General features: G+C 39.4%; 2 protein-coding genes across 12 annotated transcripts in view; both read left to right on the top strand.

Annotated features, from left to right (window-relative positions):
- The window catches only part of Cald1 (caldesmon 1), a 186,006-nt gene extending 185,587 nt beyond the window's left edge, over positions 1-419 (top strand). Inside the window, exon 12 of the mRNA XM_037203662.1 lies at positions 318-419. Coding sequence (XP_037059557.1) covers positions 318-355 — 38 coding nt within the window. The 3' untranslated portion in view covers positions 356-419. The remainder of the gene's footprint in view (positions 1-317) is intronic.
- Positions 420-3,246: 2,827 nt separating this feature from the next.
- The window catches only part of Agbl3 (ATP/GTP binding protein like 3), an 83,700-nt gene continuing 69,794 nt past the window's right edge, over positions 3,247-17,152 (top strand). For 9 of the 11 annotated variants that reach the window (XM_028866118.2, XM_028866115.2, XM_037203659.1 and 6 more), the window contains exons 1-3: positions 3,752-4,652; positions 5,655-5,715; positions 6,680-6,865. In XM_028866118.2, coding sequence (XP_028721951.1) covers positions 4,590-4,652; positions 5,655-5,715; positions 6,680-6,865 — 310 coding nt within the window. In that variant the 5' untranslated portion in view covers positions 3,752-4,589. Of the gene's footprint in view, positions 3,717-3,751; positions 4,653-5,654; positions 5,716-6,679; positions 6,866-17,152 lie in introns of those variants that run through there. The other 2 variants (XM_037203658.1, XM_037203657.1) reach the window with 2 other exon arrangements.

Raw genomic sequence — 17,152 nt, 5'->3', positions numbered from 1 at the left:
GACAGATCTCAAGATCTGGGTTTGGGAACACTTTGAGGGGTTTGGCCATTGAGTGGATCATCCTAAAGCCAGACAGTGCAAGGAAGGGGCAGCCTCTGCACCTCTGGCTGCATTCTGGCCAGCCTCTGGCTCCCCGTTCCCAGAATGGCTTCATCAACTAACCTGTGTGAAAAGACCTCTAAGTCCCCCTGATACCTAACTTTATGATGTCACAAAGAATGACTGCTCTGGTCACTTTGTTTTCTTATCTAGATCTGTGTTTGGTAAATTCTAGATGATGAATTATTCAAAATAAGTTATATTCCTAACATAACTTACATTTTTGCCATTTTACCAAAATGAATTTTCCTCCTGATGCCCATGCCGGAGATTATGCCTTCGCAGTAGTACAGCTTTAGTTTTCTTTTCCTTTCTTCTTATTCTTTGTTTTTTTGTTTTGAATATTGTGAGTCCTACTGCTTTAGGAAAATAGAATAGGGAAAGTTACTTCAGGCTGCATGTGCCTCCGGAAAAGGTACATACTGGCTGTATGAGTCTGTCCAGTAGCTTTCGGTGGTGAGATCACACAGAGAAGGGAACAAAACTCAGTAAGTCTTTATGAGATTATTCCAGACCTCATTTTCATTTTAACTTAAGAGCAAAGAATTTAATTTCTAGCATGTACTACTGTCTGAAATCAATTTTAAAAAAAAAACTAACTGTTAAATTAAAAATGTAAAACTAGGAAACAGTTCAGTGGGAAAAGGCACTTACCACCAAGTCAGACAACCTGAGTTCAATCCCAGGGCCCACATGGAAGAAGGAGAGAACAGACTGCTTCCAATTGTCCCTTGACCTCCACACAGGCAATGTACCATGCATGCCCTCCCATAAATGCAATACAAATAATTTTTAAAACTCATTTTTTAAAACCTTTAAAGCAGAGCTTCAAAAGCTATTTTAAATTTAACTGGAGGAGAGGAAAATCCATATGACTTATCTTTCAAATGACACTAGCCCCAGCCAGCTTCTTTCATAGCCTCTGTACTTGCTGCCTTTTCCCCCTCAGCAAGGTCTTCTCTAGTCATCCCCATGGCTTATTCTCCTGTTCAAACACCGCCTGGGCAGAGGTGATCATCTGAAAGAACTACACTGCCATGCCACTCACCTCCGGCACTTGCTATGCTCTTTACTTCTCTTCATAGCGATTTTCATCTGCATGGTTCTATTGTTTTCTCTGCTTTTTTCCCATTAGAATGTAATTCCATGAAAAACTCTTCTGCTCCCTGCAATCGCCTTGTCCTGCCAATAGTCTGCGATGTGAACTAACCAGTAAAGATCGGTACATAGTGAATGAATGTGATTCTCAAAGTCTGGCTGAATTTCTCAGTCATTCTCTGATGCACTAACATCACTCTTCTCTATAAAGATTCGTTGACATTATGCTAATGTGCATATATGGGCATATAAATGTAGATATTGATATAATTTAACTCCTGTCTTTGCCTCTTCCATACCTGGTTGGGTCATTTCTTAGAGCTTCGTCTTGTGAACCTGACAGTCTATGGCCTTTACCCATGACTAAAATCCAACAGGAAAGAAATAGATTCCATATATAAAGACTGTCTTTGCCCATTTACTGTTTCTAATAGCACAATACCACTGGCTGTGTAAGTTTAAAGAAAAACCGTCCAATTTGGCTATGGTTCTAGAGATGCAGGTCAAGGGAACACATTTGGTGATGGTCTTGCTGGCAGAGTTCAGAAAAAGGAAGCATGTCTCCTCTGGTCTCTCTTATAAAGCCACTAAGTATTAATTATGAGGAGCCCACCTTGATGGCCTTTGAATGGCCCCACATATAAACACAAGTAGGGTTAAGTTCTGTCCTTACAATTTTGCAATGGCGAGTAAATTTCAGCACCTGGACCTTTGAGATTACCCTCAAACCACAGTAAAGATTTTCTGAGCAGGTCACCTTTAGTGATGTACATATGACATAAAACAGAGCTCACCTAACTATGAAGACTAATTTTCAAATGATCATGATCTATGGTACACTTTATTTCCTCAGGTCAATGTCCAAAAAACCACTAAGTCCCAAGCTTTTGGATTGCTGACCCAAACACATTTTCAGAAACTTACCAAATCTCGAGATGCTAACCCACGCTTAAATAAAAGCGCTTTGTCTTTATTTCACTTTTCAAGCCTATTACCCCTGTTTCCACAATATTACAAGTCTGAGAGCATATAATGTGGCCCATGAGGGCATCAAACACCTATTCGTTCTTTGTCTTTATGGGTTTTTAACTCTACTTGGAAAATTGTTCCAACTCTATTATTCACCAAATTTAAAGATGACTAATAAATCAGGATGAGATGTATGCAAAAAAAAACCCTCTTAAGTCTGTTATAGGATAGCTCATTGACTTAAATAAGGTTTTTAAAAAAGTTTTTTTTTTTTTTGCGTGTAAAATGTTGGCTAACAAAGAATTTCTAATTTAATGAGACTTTCTGAGAGTCTGCCCTCATATAACCATGACTCCTCCAAATCAAGCATTTAAGTCTCATTTCCAGGCTAAGGACGGATTACAATTATGCAGAATGGAAGTCAACCTTTTAACTCCAAGTACAATTACTGCATTCTTTTTCTGGATGAAGAAAGTTTAGTCCAGAAAATTAACTTGCCCAGGCTGTTAGAAGTCAAGCGAGCCTCAAGACACAAACCTTAAACAGCATGTTCTACTGCCTTCTCTGCGCAGGGACCCAGCAAACAAATTTGCTGTCACTCAGGACAAACTGCTGTCCTGCCTTCCCCAGTGCTAAGTCCCCTCTCCAGCCTGCAACACTCCAAACCTCTCCAAACCTCCAGAGATCCCCTAGCGTCCCTCTCCCGCCAAAAGCCTCACGGTTTTGTCAATCCCTGGAGCTGCCCGAAGTCTCGCGAGAGTACAGCCGTCGCCCCGGCAACAAGCGGCCCGCTCTCCATGGAGGGCGTGGCTGCGGCCGCTGAATTGCCTTGGTGTTTCCTCCGGCCCCGAGGTCTCCGGGAGCCTGGGGGACGTCCTGAAGTACACTCCCGGCAAGGGTGGAACGACCTGGCTGGCTTGAAGAGGCCGAGGGAGCGAGGCGGGCGGCAGGGGAGCGCGGGAAATGCGCCCCTCAGCGCGGGGCGGCGCGGGGCCCAAGTAAGCGCGGAGGCGGCTCGGCGCGGGCCCCGAGCTCCTGCCCTCGGAGAAGGCGTGGCGCGGCCGCGCGGCTCCTCGCTCGCGTCCTCCTCAGGCGTGGCCCGGCGGCCGCCAGCTTCCAGCCCCCAGCGCTAGCCCGCCTCTCCCGTGCACGTAAGGAGCCGGCGGCGGCCGGGTGCCTGGCCGGTTGTCCCTATTTCGAGCTGTCATCCGGGGCTAGAGCGTCAGCGTCACTCTGAGATGTCGTCTAGGAACAGCTGTCTCGGTTGCAGATGTTGTTTATGATGAAGCTTGCGAGGCCTTCTGTGCGGTCAGCGCCCCCCAAACACGCTCTTCTGTAAATCAAGGGCTGTGAAGTCTTGTCCGTTGCGTGCAGCCCACGCTCCTAAACTCTTGTTCTTATAGGTAACATAAACCAGTAGTTGTTAAATTGGTAAATTCCTTTGGTACCCTCCAAAGTGTAAAATCTTGGCCAGGATTTTTCATCATTTCGTTGCTTGGTAGCAGGCTTGCCTAGAAAGCAGCCGTGGTCATCTCCAACAGAACCTTCAGGTACATCAATGCTAATGATGTAATTGACTATACAGTAATGATCAAAATTAAAGAGAAACTCAGGTTGTAGACACTGAAACTTTTGGGTCAATTGAAAGTTAAGGAGGAAGAGAAAAGTTTTTAAAGTATTGCAACATTTTATTGCCTGAATAATTATACTTTTTCTTGCTGCCTAATTTTTAATGCCTGGGGATAATCCTGAATTTATTATTGCTATGTAGTGTTTAATTACAGATATAAAATGTAAATGGTTTGGCTATGCACTGTGAAAGTTTTTCAACTAAATTATTTACATGATTTTTTTCAACAGACTTTTTTCAGTTTTATTTTTGTTCATAAAACATATTAACAGGATATAAACTTAGTCCCTCCATCTCCTCCCAGATTCACCTCCCCATTCCCTGTGCACTCATCTTTGTGTCTTCATTTTTTTTTATTTAATTAAAATATAATTACATCATTTACTCTCTTCCAACACTCAGATTCATAGCTTCTTTTTCATTATTATTGTTACGTGTATGTGCAAATAAATATATAAATGCAACATGCAGAAGTCTATTGAATATTGCTTGTATGTATATATTTATAGAACTGACCATTTGGTATTGGATAACCACTTGGGGGTTTGTCTTCACTGTAGTAGTGGATAGTTTCCTCAAATCTTTGAAATTGTAATTAATTTCCTGTATCATCATTAGTTTAGTTTTTAGAGATCTGTCACTTAATTAAATACAATTGTATGTGTTTTGGAGTATTCATTTAATGTAAGATATACACACCTTAGCTTAAAAGAAAAGCTATCAAATAATTTCCTTAGGACTTTGTCAGCCTCCCCACATAAGAAAAGAAAGTTCAAGGCAGACATTGCAAGACATGTCAGAAGATTCAGAGGAGGAAGACTATTCAGACAGAAGTATCAGTGATGACGATGAATCGGTATGTCTTTCTCTTTTACTTTACATAATTTGAGATAAAATCATATATTCCCAATTAAAACATTGTAGAAATAATGTGATGTAAAAATAAAGTGGAGGGTGAAATCATTGTCATGGAAGTTAGAAAATAACTTGACTGAAAAACTTATTTTGTAATATACCCTAGCTAGAAAGAAATAAAAAGAATTGATTTTTCTTGAAGAGGCTGTCAACTTGAAAGTGTGGAGGGGGAATGGGAAGGGTTGGGAGGGATGAAGGGGGGTAAAATTTTAGATCTAATTCTATTTCAATTAAAAACATTTTTTAAAATAGGAAAAAAAGGATTTTTCTTGAGAAAATACTTGGGTAAGATTATTCTGGATTTTATTAAATTTACGTATGTAATCATTAGGGGTTTTATTTTTACAATCCATTTCTAATTAATTCCATTATGTGCTAATCATGTTACAGCATAATATGCACCCTCCTAGGACCACTGGTGGTCTTCCTGCCGGTGCTCTCGTGTTTTCCACAGTGTGGGAATGTGCCTCTCTAATAACAGGGGAAGGATGTGGAGAGTAGAGGAGGAAGAGAATGGGTGTCGTGTTTGTAAACCTGTGTCTGGTCCTACAACCTGTTCTAAGAGAGGTCCTTTTAAAAGAATAAATTATAATATATTTAAAGTCCCCAAATCATTCAAATGATATATAGTTCTCTAAGTCCATAACTTTCTGTGTTTTTGTGTTCTCATTCTCCAGTTGTTTTTCCAAGGGTTTTCAGGATCTTTAAGCTTTATTCCTTCTCTGCAGTCATTATCATGGCCATACACTGTGGAAGAAGAGAAATAAAAATGCAAATTTTAAGGTTCCAGTGGATTGGAACTACTGCTTTCGGGCCAGTTACCCAAATAATTGTTGGAGTCTTCCATTTATTAAAGACAATCCCAAGTACTCGAGTAGAAGTTAAACAAAACTCTGGATTCTGATATTATTGGCTCTTCAATTTTAAACTTCTTTTGTTTCAGGATGTGGATACATTCATGAAATTTGTAAGTGGTGATATTCATCAGTGTACAATACTAGCAGGTTTGAACTCATCTTATTTGTCTTTTCAAACTTCCTTTATCATGAAACCTTGATTTGATTGTTTAAAGTGGAGCAGAGAACTTAGGTGGATCCTAGTGGAATGTCCAGGTTAGTTCACAGGTTCAATAGTTATATAAAAGAAGGAAAATAAACTTAGAATTTCACATCAAACCGATGCCATACAATTACACAGTGACAGAGAAAGGGCCACTGCACTGGCTGCTGAGAGGGTAGGCCCATGATAACTGTATGAACCACACTCCTGAGGTTGGGTCACACAGTGAAAAGCTTATGACTAAGAGAACACTAGCAACCTTTAGGAATGCAGTTCCAATAAGTGGTGAAGTTATAGTCAATGACTATATTTAACGCACTGGACAATTAGTATGGTTAAGAAGTCAAATATAGGGCTTGGAGAAATAGATCATTCGGTAAAGTACTTGCTTCACAAATATGAGGACCAGAGTTCAAACCATAATGATGCCTGGCATAGTGGTTTGCTCCTGTAATCCCAGCAAAGGAGAGGTCTATGAGACAGAAAGATCTGTAGGCTCCCTGGAAAGCCAGTCCAGCCTAATTGGCTGTCTCAGTGTAGGTGGACAGTGTTCTTGAGGATGAAACCAAAACAAAGGTCCTCTGGACTCCATAGGCTCTCACACACACATTTAAAAGTCAAATTTAGATGATCTGCTAGGGAAGCTGCAAGAAACAGACATTTTTAAAGTATTGTTAAGAAATCATTATAAAATGATACTATATATGTTAACAAACATTTTTAGCTATTATGAAGATCAGTTGTCACAAAATTTCATTTAGATATTTAGAATGTTGTGAATTATTAAATAGTTAATATATCTATAAGTGTATAAATTTAGTAGATTAAAAGGAAAAGAACTATGTGAAACACGTAGGAATTAGGGATTTCCTTGTAGTCACTCATGATTGTGTTTCAATCTTTTTTCAGCTGATGCTATTGGTGACCCATTCTTCCCTCGAACTACACAGATTTTATTGGAGTATCGGTTAGGAAGATGGGTACCACGCCTTCGTGAACCAAGGGATTTATATGGTGTCTCTTCTTCTGGTCCATTGAGCCCGACACGGTGGCCTTACCACTGTGAGGTCATTGATGAAAAAGTCCAGCATATTGGTATGTTTCTAGAAGTTTGGGGAATTCAGACATTAGCAAATTTATTTTATTAGTCTTGATGTTAATGATGAGACTAATGATCTAACAACTGCATTCCAGAAGTATAACATAAGCCATATGTATAAATAAAAATTTCCTACTAGCTATACAGCTTTAAAAGTGGAATTAATTTTAAAATAATAGTCCATTTAATTGAAGTATATAAAAATATTTCACTATCTTTTTGCTCAGAGTCATCCAAATCTTGTATGTATTTTATACTTATGGACATTGCAGTTCAGACAACACAATATCATACAGAATTCAGACTCTTCACATTTCACTGTGCTTAAATAGAAGGATTTAAAATGTATGCCAGAACTGGGCATAGTGGTACATACCTGTCATTCCAGCACACAGGAGGCTGAGGCAGAGGATTGTAAGTTCAAGGCCACCCTAGGTTGTATATCACTGGTTCCTATTTCAAATAAACAGAAGTCCCAGATCTATATTAGCTCCGAACAATTCCAAAAGATATGACTTCCTAGTCAGACATACTGGGCCTTTACCAGTGTCAATACTTGTGAACTGTAGTCTCACTCACTTTTGTACCTCCATCCTTGCCCTCAGTCTCTTTTCTTCTCAGTGTATCTTTGCTGATGCTTGTCTTTCTCTTGTTGCCATTTCTGTTCCTCTTTGATTATCTAACTCCTTAAACCCCTTTGTCTTTGCCTTTTTTCCCACTTCTTGTTTCTTTTCTTCAGTGGACACGGATGGGCTGTAGGCTTATTTAAAGTGTATTTTTTGTTTCTTTCTTTATGTGTGCATTCACAAATTCATTTTCTACTATCCTAGAAAGAGCTCATAGACTTAATGTCCATAGTAAAAGACAGTGGAATAGAGACAGTCAAAAATCCTCATTGCTCTGCACCTTCCCACTGCTATTTTTCTCTTGTTGATTGTAGAGTCCACATATGCTATTACCATGTAGAACTCTAATAAAATATTTGTGGATGGATAAAATATAAAACTCTCTGTAATTATTACAGTGCCTACTGAAGTTAAATGCCACTCAGGAAGTTTTTTGTTTGTTGATTTTTTGTTGTTTTGTTTTTCAAGACAGGGCTTCTCTGCATAGCCCTGGCCATCCTGGAGCTCACTCTGTAGACCAGGTTGGCCTCAAACTCAGAACTCAAAGATCTGCCTGTAGGTGGTATTTTTCTGTGTCCCAGCAGCCACTCCTCAAATAACCACACAACAATTTATTAATTATAAATGCTCAGCCAATTGCTTAGCTTGTCTCCAGCCAGCTCTTTCAACTTAAATTAACCCATTTCTGTTAATCTATACACTGCCCCAAGGCTCATTTACCTCATCTATGAAATTCAGTGTTGCTTGTTTTGTGTCTGGCTTGCAACTCCAGACTCTGCCCTTCTTCCCAGTGTTCACTCTGCCCGAAAAATCCTGCCTAGCTATCAGCCAATCAACTTTTTATTAACAATGAGAACAACACATTTTCACAGTGTACAGAAGGATTATTTCACAGCATTTCCCCCTTTTTGTCTAAAAAGGAAGGTTTTAACCTTAATATAGTAAACCTATAACAAAAACAGTTATCAGGTAAGAATCATAGTTACAATATGTATCCCATTTGTATTTGGCAAAATTGGATAAAATACTGTACTTAATCTTTGTAAGTCTAAAGTTTTATGCCTAATTTAGCTTTTAACAAGACTAAGGAAAACTATAAGTTTAACTATTTAGTCTTTAATTACATCAAAGACCCAGAAGGGTGTAATGATACTTAATGACATGGACATCTGGCTGTAAAATATTTTGAGATTAATAGTTGTTTTTGGATTAAAGTAGATTCAGTAATCTACCCTTTTTTCCTTTAGAAAGGGGTCTTTGAATTTAACTCTTTTGTTTAGCTTTTTTTTCTGACTGTGACAAATTAACAACTTGTAACCAACCCTCTTTAATGATATACAACATTCATAACCCATCTTTTGGGAATGTAGTTGTTGTTTTCTCTAAACTACTTCCTGTTTTCTGGGGGTACTAGCATCCTTGGAGGACCCTGAGAAAATTCAGGATAATAGTTAAGTCTGGGCTGCAGTAGTCTGTGAGGCTGCACCATCTCAGCCAGCAGCCTTGAAGCTGTTCTGGATGCAGAACTCTGAGGAGACTGCAACAGAGGTATTTTGAGATGCTGGATCACCTGGGCCATTTGTTTTCATTGGTGTCTGGTCCCCTTATTCTGAAAACACATAAACTTTTAAAAGTAACATATGTATCTTTATTAATACAAGTATAGACTATACATTGTACACAAGTTAGTCAAAGATGATTTTTTGTTTTATGTTTGAGTAGATAAAATATGCGTTAAGTGTTCTGTGGTTCTTTTAGGTTTATTTCTTTATGTAGCCAGGATTTTCAGGGGGTCTTCCTTGACCAAACCTGATCCATATCAACCTAGAATGAATCCACAGGTTATCATTTCTTGTGGAAATAAACGCATAACCTCTTCTCCAAAGTAACATATCTTCTGACTTCCATTTTGAAGTCAAGACATTTTAAAATATGGTTGTTTAATCTATCAGTTTTCATAATCCAATGTGTTGTGTCTTTATTTTTTTTATTTTTATTTTTTTTTGGTTTTTCGAGACAGGGTTTCTCTATGTAGCTTTGCGCCTTTCCTGGGACTCACTTGGTAGCCCAGGCTGGCCTCGAACTCACAGAGATCCGCCTGCCTCTGCCTCCCGAGTGCTGGGATTAAAGGCGTGCGCCACCACCGCCCGGCTGTGTTGTGTCTTTATTAGCAATCAGAAAATCTAAAGACAACACAATAATATACAGAATCCAGATTCTCTGTTTATTTCCCATGTTTATGTGGCTTATTATATATTTTTTATTTTTATTTTACTTCAATCCTTTTTAAGAACTTTATTATTTTAAAACTATTTTTTAATCTGTGACTGTATATACTTTTCTCTTCTCTCTCCCAGGCTTATGTATATTTTAAACACATTGTAACCCAGTTAGAGATTTTTTTCCCATCTTGATCTGTCTATACTGAGCATTTGAATTGTTCTTTGATTGCCTCAGGTGAATCCTAACTGCTATGTTAGCAGCCATTCGTGCAGCTTAGCTTAGTGCCTGGTAGCTGGCAGCTGACTCCTCCCAGAGGCAGCTGCCAGGAGATGCATCTCTGTACTGTGGCTGATATGAGAGACATGAGACTAGGAAGCCACGTTTGGCTGTTTTTGTGTGTTTAGAACCTTTTAAAGCTTTCTCACGTTTTATGTGAATCTACATTGCCCAATGGTGGGTGCCATTTGTAGGCAAATCAAAACTAAGTTTTGTGCCTCTCTATCATGTGGTTAAAACAGTGTGTTTAAATGTACTGCCAAATGAAAGCCATCAGTTTATAAACTTTTGGGGGTTACCAGAGCAGCCTAAACCTTAAAAAGTTCATCTACTAATGTTACTGTCCTTTTCTTAGCCAGGAGTCAAAGCTAGACATCCAGTGTGCCATGTAGATAAACAAAACAAAAAAAGGGGGGCTTTTCCTCAACCCGGTTGTATACACAATTGTCTATTGTGAAAGTCTTTCTATATTAGCTCATATAGACCAATATTTTATGATTGTTATGTTAGATTTCATTAAATAAATGAACCATAATTTAATTGGTACCTTATTAATGAGTTTAGAACAGAGCTTAAAACATCACAAAACTTGATTTCAAAATAAACTACGAAGTTGCAGTAAGCAAAACAACATGGTAGACCTGGGGAAGTAGCTGGCTTACCCGTGCAAGGCCCTGAGTTTGAGCACTACAGAACAAATGGGTGGCACGGTCAGAATCAGAGCTGACCCAGAAATCCGTCTACTCACAGCTAACTGAGTTTTTTTTACAAAGGTACCAAGAACACACCCACGGAAAAAATGATCTTCATTAAAACAAAACAAAACAAAAAACAGGTGCTTGGGAAACTGGAAATACCGATAGAGCTATAGAGATGATGGAGGTGTAGATAGAGATAGAGGTGCAGGTACAAATGTAGATAGATACAGGCATGGGAAATAATAAAACAGAATCTCTGCTTTTTACTATTTCTAGAAATCAATTAAAATTAAATTCATCTTAACCTCGTTTGTTGTTGAGGCTGTCAAATTTATTTCATTTGAGTCATTTAGCTTCAATATTTGTTTGGTTCTTTTTAATATCTTAATTGTGTTGAGTTTTTTGGTGAGATCATGAATTATTTCCTTCATTTTCCTGAATCGTCTATTTTCTCACATCTTATTGAATTTCCTCAGGATCATTATTTTTTTTTATTTTATTTTATTTATTTTACCATACTATTCAGTTCTACATAATAGCCACAGATTCCCTTGTTCTCTCCCTTCCTGCCCCCCTCCCCTTCCCCCCAGCCCACCCCCATTCCCACCTCCTCCAGATCAAGGTCTCCCCTGAGGACTGGGATCGACCTGATAGACTCAGTCCAGGCAGGTCCTAGACTCAGTCCAGGCAGGTCCAGTCCCCTCCTCCCAGATTGAGCCAAGCGTCCCTGCATAAGTCCCAGGTTTCAAACAGCTAACTCATGCAACGAGCCCAGGACCTGGTACGACTGCCTAGATGCCTCTCAAACAGATCAAGCCAATCGACTGTCTCACCTATTCAGAGGGCCTGATCCAGTTGGGGGCCCCTCAGTCTTTGGTTCATAGTTCATGTGTTTCCATTCATTTGGTTATTTGTCCCTGTGCTATATCCAACCTTGGTTTCAACAATTCTCGCTCATATAAACCCTCCTCTTTCTCACTAACTAGATTCCCAGCGCTCTACCAGGGGCCTAGCCGTGGATGTCTGCATCCAGATTCCTCAGTCCTTGGATGGGGTTTATGGCACAACTGTTAGGGTGTTTGGCCATCCCACAGGATCATTATTTTAATTCCTCTCAACATATGGGTCCTGTCTCCTTTGTCCCTTTGTGAAAGGGACAAATGACCCTTTCACAGAGGTTGCATATCAGATATTCAAATTACAATTCATAACAGTAGCAAAATTACAGTTATGAAGTAGCAATAAAATATTTTTTTTCCTTTTTCTTTTTTTGTTTTTGGGGTTTTGTTTGTTTGTTTGTTTTGTTTTTCGAGACAGGGTTTCTCTGTGTAGTTTTGGTGCCTTTCCTGAATCTCATTCTGTAGACCAGGCTGGCCTCAAACTCACAGAGATCCACCAGGCTCTGCCTCCCAAGTGCTAGGATTAAAGGCGTGTGCCACCACCTCCTGGCTGCAATAAAATAATTTTATGGTTGAGGGTCACCACAATATGAGGAACTGTATGAAAGGGTCATAGCATTAGGAAGGTTGAGAACCACTGCTTTAAGGCTTTTTTTTTTTTTTTTTTTGGTTTTTGGTTTTTGGTTTTTTCGAGACAGGGTTTCTCTGTGTAGCTTTGCGCCTTTCCTGGAACTCACTTGGTAGTCCAGGCTGGCCTCAAACTCACAGAGATCCACCTGGCTCTGCCTCCCGAGTGCTGGGATTAAAGGCGTGCGCCACCACCGCCAGGCGCTTTAAGGCATTTTTAGATGTCCTTTACTATAGTTTGTTTCCAGGCAATTTTTATGTGTTCTGCTTCTTTTCTGTGTTGATGTTTACATATCCATGAATCCATTGCCTGTTCTAATTTTACAAATAAGCTTTCATAGTGAAAGGCTTTTTCCTATGATGAGTCAGATGTTGGTTTAATTTGGTGCATTGATTCTTGTTTTACGTGGCACAGAAGTGTAATCTCCATGTTAATTCTCTATCTACTGTCACTGTCAGCAGTATTTGGAAGTGTCTCAATGGTTTAGACTATGGAGGTAACTGTGCAGCTTTGAAATATATATACAGCAGCAGAGAGTAGACTAGAACAAAACTCAATTCTCATTAGAATGCCAACTAATTGCTTTGTAAAACTTGATATATCAACCCTAAGATTTATATGGAAACTCAAGAAACACTGAGTAGCAAAAAGTAAAAAAAAAAAAAAAAAAAATCAAATTAAGGACTCATATCTCCTTTCAAATTTTACTGTAAACTGACAGTTATTTAGACAGTTTGGAACTATTTTTCCATGAGAATATATAACAGACAAGTGGATAAAATTAAAAGTACAGAATTGCTGAACATGTGTGGTGGCACATGCCTTCAATCCCAGCACTCAGGAGGCAGAGACAGACAAATCCCTGAGTTCCAGGCCAGTCTGGTCTACAGAGCTAATTCTAGGACAGCCAGAGCTACACAGAGAAACCTTGTCCTCAAAAAAGAAAAAAAAAGTGCAGACTAAACCCACATGTTGGTGGTCACAAAACTATTCAGTAAGAGATTAATCTTTTCAACAATCGTACTGAGACAGCTGGATAAACAACACATGCAGAAGAATAAAATTTGATCCTTACCACCTAACACCAAATACAAAAAAAGTATCCAAATCTAAATATACTATAAAAGCCAATTATAAAGCTGTATAAGGAAACATAAAGGAAAAACTCCAGAAGTTTGGGTTTGAAATGGATTTGAGATATGACTACAAAATAAGAATAATGACAAAAAAACAATAAATTACATTTCATTCAAGTTGAGAGCATTATACTTTCAAGGAAACTATTAAGGTAGTAAAAATGCTTTCTGAATGATTCCCCTTTATTCCTCCAAACATTATATTTTATTTTCTTACCTTGGGAAATCCTCTCCTCTCCTCAGTCCCTTACTAGCTACCTAACCTCTGTTTTATTTAGATTGTGACACGCATATCAAATGCTTAAAAGTTAGCATCCACATATAAGAGGAAATATATAATAATTGTTTTTTTAGGCCTGGGCTACCTTCAGAATTTTTTTAATATATGTATATGAAAGGAATATGAATTGAGTCACCAAATAATAGGGAGGCAATGTCCCAACTAGACCTTAAGCCACCAAGTAAAACTTTCAATGCCAGAAATGGGTTACATCCTGTTGAGTTGTTGACCACAGGGGTCCCATAGCACTCCCCAGACATCACAGGCTACTGCCAAGGCTATTGGTTGCTCTCCACAACCTGATGGTAAGGCCCTGTTGCTGAGACAAAAATACTTACGTCATCGAACATGGAGAAGTTGAGTTGGTCCCTAATTGGAAGTTTTATCACTAGAATTCCTAGTACTGGAAGGTACTCTTCATGCTTCTCGAGGAGGAATGTAATTATTATCAATATCACCCAGCTACAAACCCTGCAACCTACAATAGAAACCTGCCTACAAGCTATACTTGTTATTCATTAAGTGGCACTGTTTACTGTGTGAGGAAAGCCACAAGCTACAATGAAACCCACTATAAGAGTTTATTAGGAGAAGGAACAGAGGGGAATGTGCTTTAGGCCTATGGGAGGTTGTGCATGGAGAGAGAGGAAGAAGGAGAAGAAGAGTATCGGGGACTATTGGGGTCCAGCCCCTAATAGTCTCCTTTCCAGGGTCCGCGGAAGAATCTATCAACCAGCTGAGAATCTATTCTTTAAGGTCGGCAAATCAGTCTACACATGCAGAGTTCTTTGGTCCATTTGCTTTAATCCTCCTTCTCGTCCCTTGCTTTACAGTTATATATCTCCCCAAAATCACAATCCTCCCCTCCACCCAGGACACTCAGCCTGAACTTCCTCAGGCAGTGATTGTCCGCTATCAGGATCAAATGGAGGGTTGATAAGAATTACAAAGAAGGGCACTAGTTGTTAATTACCATTTGCGACCCAAAGGGGAAGTGACTAATGAATTAACTAAAGGCTAAATACGGGTAATATCTAAGAAGAGGGATCTTATGTGCACAACTATAATCTTAAGTGTGTTTGGTAAAAGATGTTAAAAATCTATAAGTTGCTAGGTCAATGGGAGAAAATAAAACTGTTTTCTTTTTTCCTGTGGCTCCTATCTGTCCAAGTTGTCTGCCGTTTTTCTGCAGGGTGGGGGAAAGTGTGCTCAGTCTCTAGGCAACCTGTGTACAGGTAGATGCCTCTAGTGATAGCTAAAGGGAGATCTGGAACTGGAGGTAAGATTTGGGAAAGGAGGAAGTTAAGCTTAATTGGCACATCCGCCAGGCCTTCTCAAACAGGTAGCCTGGATGCTTAAGTCTGTTCTTAGAGAGTACAGAGGTATCTCTGATAAGGTACTTTCCTCCATCCGGTGATGGACCTGGCCGGATGCTACCAATAATGATAATTACAGGGAGGCTTGAACTGGGAGTTCTGGCCGGCATAGCTGTTAGCACAGAAGTTTATCTAAATATTCCTAGAAGTGGTTAGGTAAGTAGTTAGAGGTCTATAAAGTTAGTAAGGCTGTAAGAAAGGAGGGGTCTGAGCTAAATTGTGTAAAGCTATTACTTAATGTCTACCTGACCTAGGCGGTGTCCCCTTGTGGAATTTACCTTAAGTCAGGAGACTCGCCTGTGGGTTGTTATCACTGTTAATCCTCGGAAATTGGGTGACCACCTGGGTAATATCTCCTTTAGTCCTTGAAAGTGGCTAGGGGAGATATCTGATTACAGAGAAAGCCTTTCCTGAGGCTGTTCTCCAAATGCCTGGAATGTGTATGTCTAGAGAGTGATCAGTCCACATTGTTAGCCCTTCTTAGGGAAAAATCAATTGGGAAAACTATGAAGGCACACATGATTTTCATAACAGAATACAGCTGATATATAACAAGCCAAGTAACACCAAAAACTCCTTGGGATTTGGCTTCCTCTGGAGGAATTCCCTGATCCCTCCAGGTAGTGACATTGCCATAACCAGCTGAGTTCTTATGATATATTCCTGCGACCCGCAGCAGAAGAGGGGAGGAGTCTGTGACCCATTTTTTTATGGATTCCCCTACACATGTGCATGTGGGCTTACAGAGCTACACCATGCGTGCACATAGATTGCATGATCATGCTGCGCACAAATTACATGATCACGAAGTGCATGGATTTCGTAGGATGTAAAGCCCCCTGCTTGGCTACTGAATAGCACATGTACAGTCATGTAGCAACAATACTGGTGCAATCATGACACAAATGTTTGTGGGAATGACCAACCAATTTTTATTGGATTTAAGGCCCACTCCATGAAATGGAACCTATACCTGAAACTGCTAAAGTGGCCAAGAACCTGATACTAGATAGGTCATGGTCTTAGGGGAAAACCTAATATATTTTAGTTCTGCTATAGAAACATATAAATGTTCCTATAATAAATGACTCCTAAGGACATACTGCTGTCATCAGTGCCTCTCTTTAAAAATCCATGCAGAGGCCGGGCGGTGGTGACGCATGTCTTTAATCCCAGCACTCGGGAGGCAGAGACAGGCAGATCTCTGTGAGTTCGAGGCCAGCCTGGGTTACCAAGTGAGTTCCAGGAAAAGGCGCAAAGCTACACAGAGAAACCCTGTCTTGAAAAAACAAACAAAAAATCAATGCAGAGAATCCAGTAAGACATTTCTTCATAGAAGTTTAACAGACTGCCAATAAACACTCGAAAAGATATTTGACATCTTAGCTATCAAGCAATTGATATTACACTGGGATACCACTTTACAGGAACTAGGATGGCTAAGACCAAAAGGTCAGATCACAGTAAATGTTGATGAGGATGTAGAGAAACAGAAGCCTGATAAGCTGGAGAGAATGTAAAGCTGTGCATTCACTTTGCAAACATTTTGGCATGAAAGTCAAAGAGATTTGACTCAGCATTTTCACACTTAGGTACACCCAGAAGAAAAGAAAATGTGTACAAACAAAAACGCACAAATGTCAGTAGCAGTGTTATTCATGATATCCAAAATATGAACACAATCCACATGTGTATCAAGAGATAAATGGATAAATGTGATGTAGCTATATAATGAAATATCAACTAACCATAAAAAGGAATGAAGTATTAAAAACATGCACAAGATGGATGAACCTTACAAACATTTCTGAGAAGGCAGAAAAAGAAGAGGATAAATATTGTGTGATTGCATTTATGTGAAATGAGAATTTGAAGATACATAAAGACAAAATAACACAGATAGAGCAGTCACGATGGCTCTGTATAAAGGCACTTGCTGCCATACCCAATAACATGAGTTCAATCCCCAGAACCCATATTGTGGAAGGTGAGAACTGACTCCTACAAACTGTCCTCTGATCTCATGTACCCTGTAGGATGTGTGTGCCCACATACACACAAAATAAATAAAACAATGTAACAAAAATAATAAATAGCTTACATGGTTGCCCTCTACTCAAAGTTTGTGCATTCTGCTGTTC

Source organism: Peromyscus leucopus, chromosome 3 (genome assembly GCF_004664715.2).
Source record: "Peromyscus leucopus breed LL Stock chromosome 3, UCI_PerLeu_2.1, whole genome shotgun sequence".
Classification (NCBI taxonomy): domain Eukaryota; kingdom Metazoa; phylum Chordata; class Mammalia; order Rodentia; family Cricetidae; genus Peromyscus; species Peromyscus leucopus.
The sequence above is the reverse complement of the archived record's forward strand: the minus strand, read 5'-3'. Positions and strand labels throughout refer to the sequence as shown.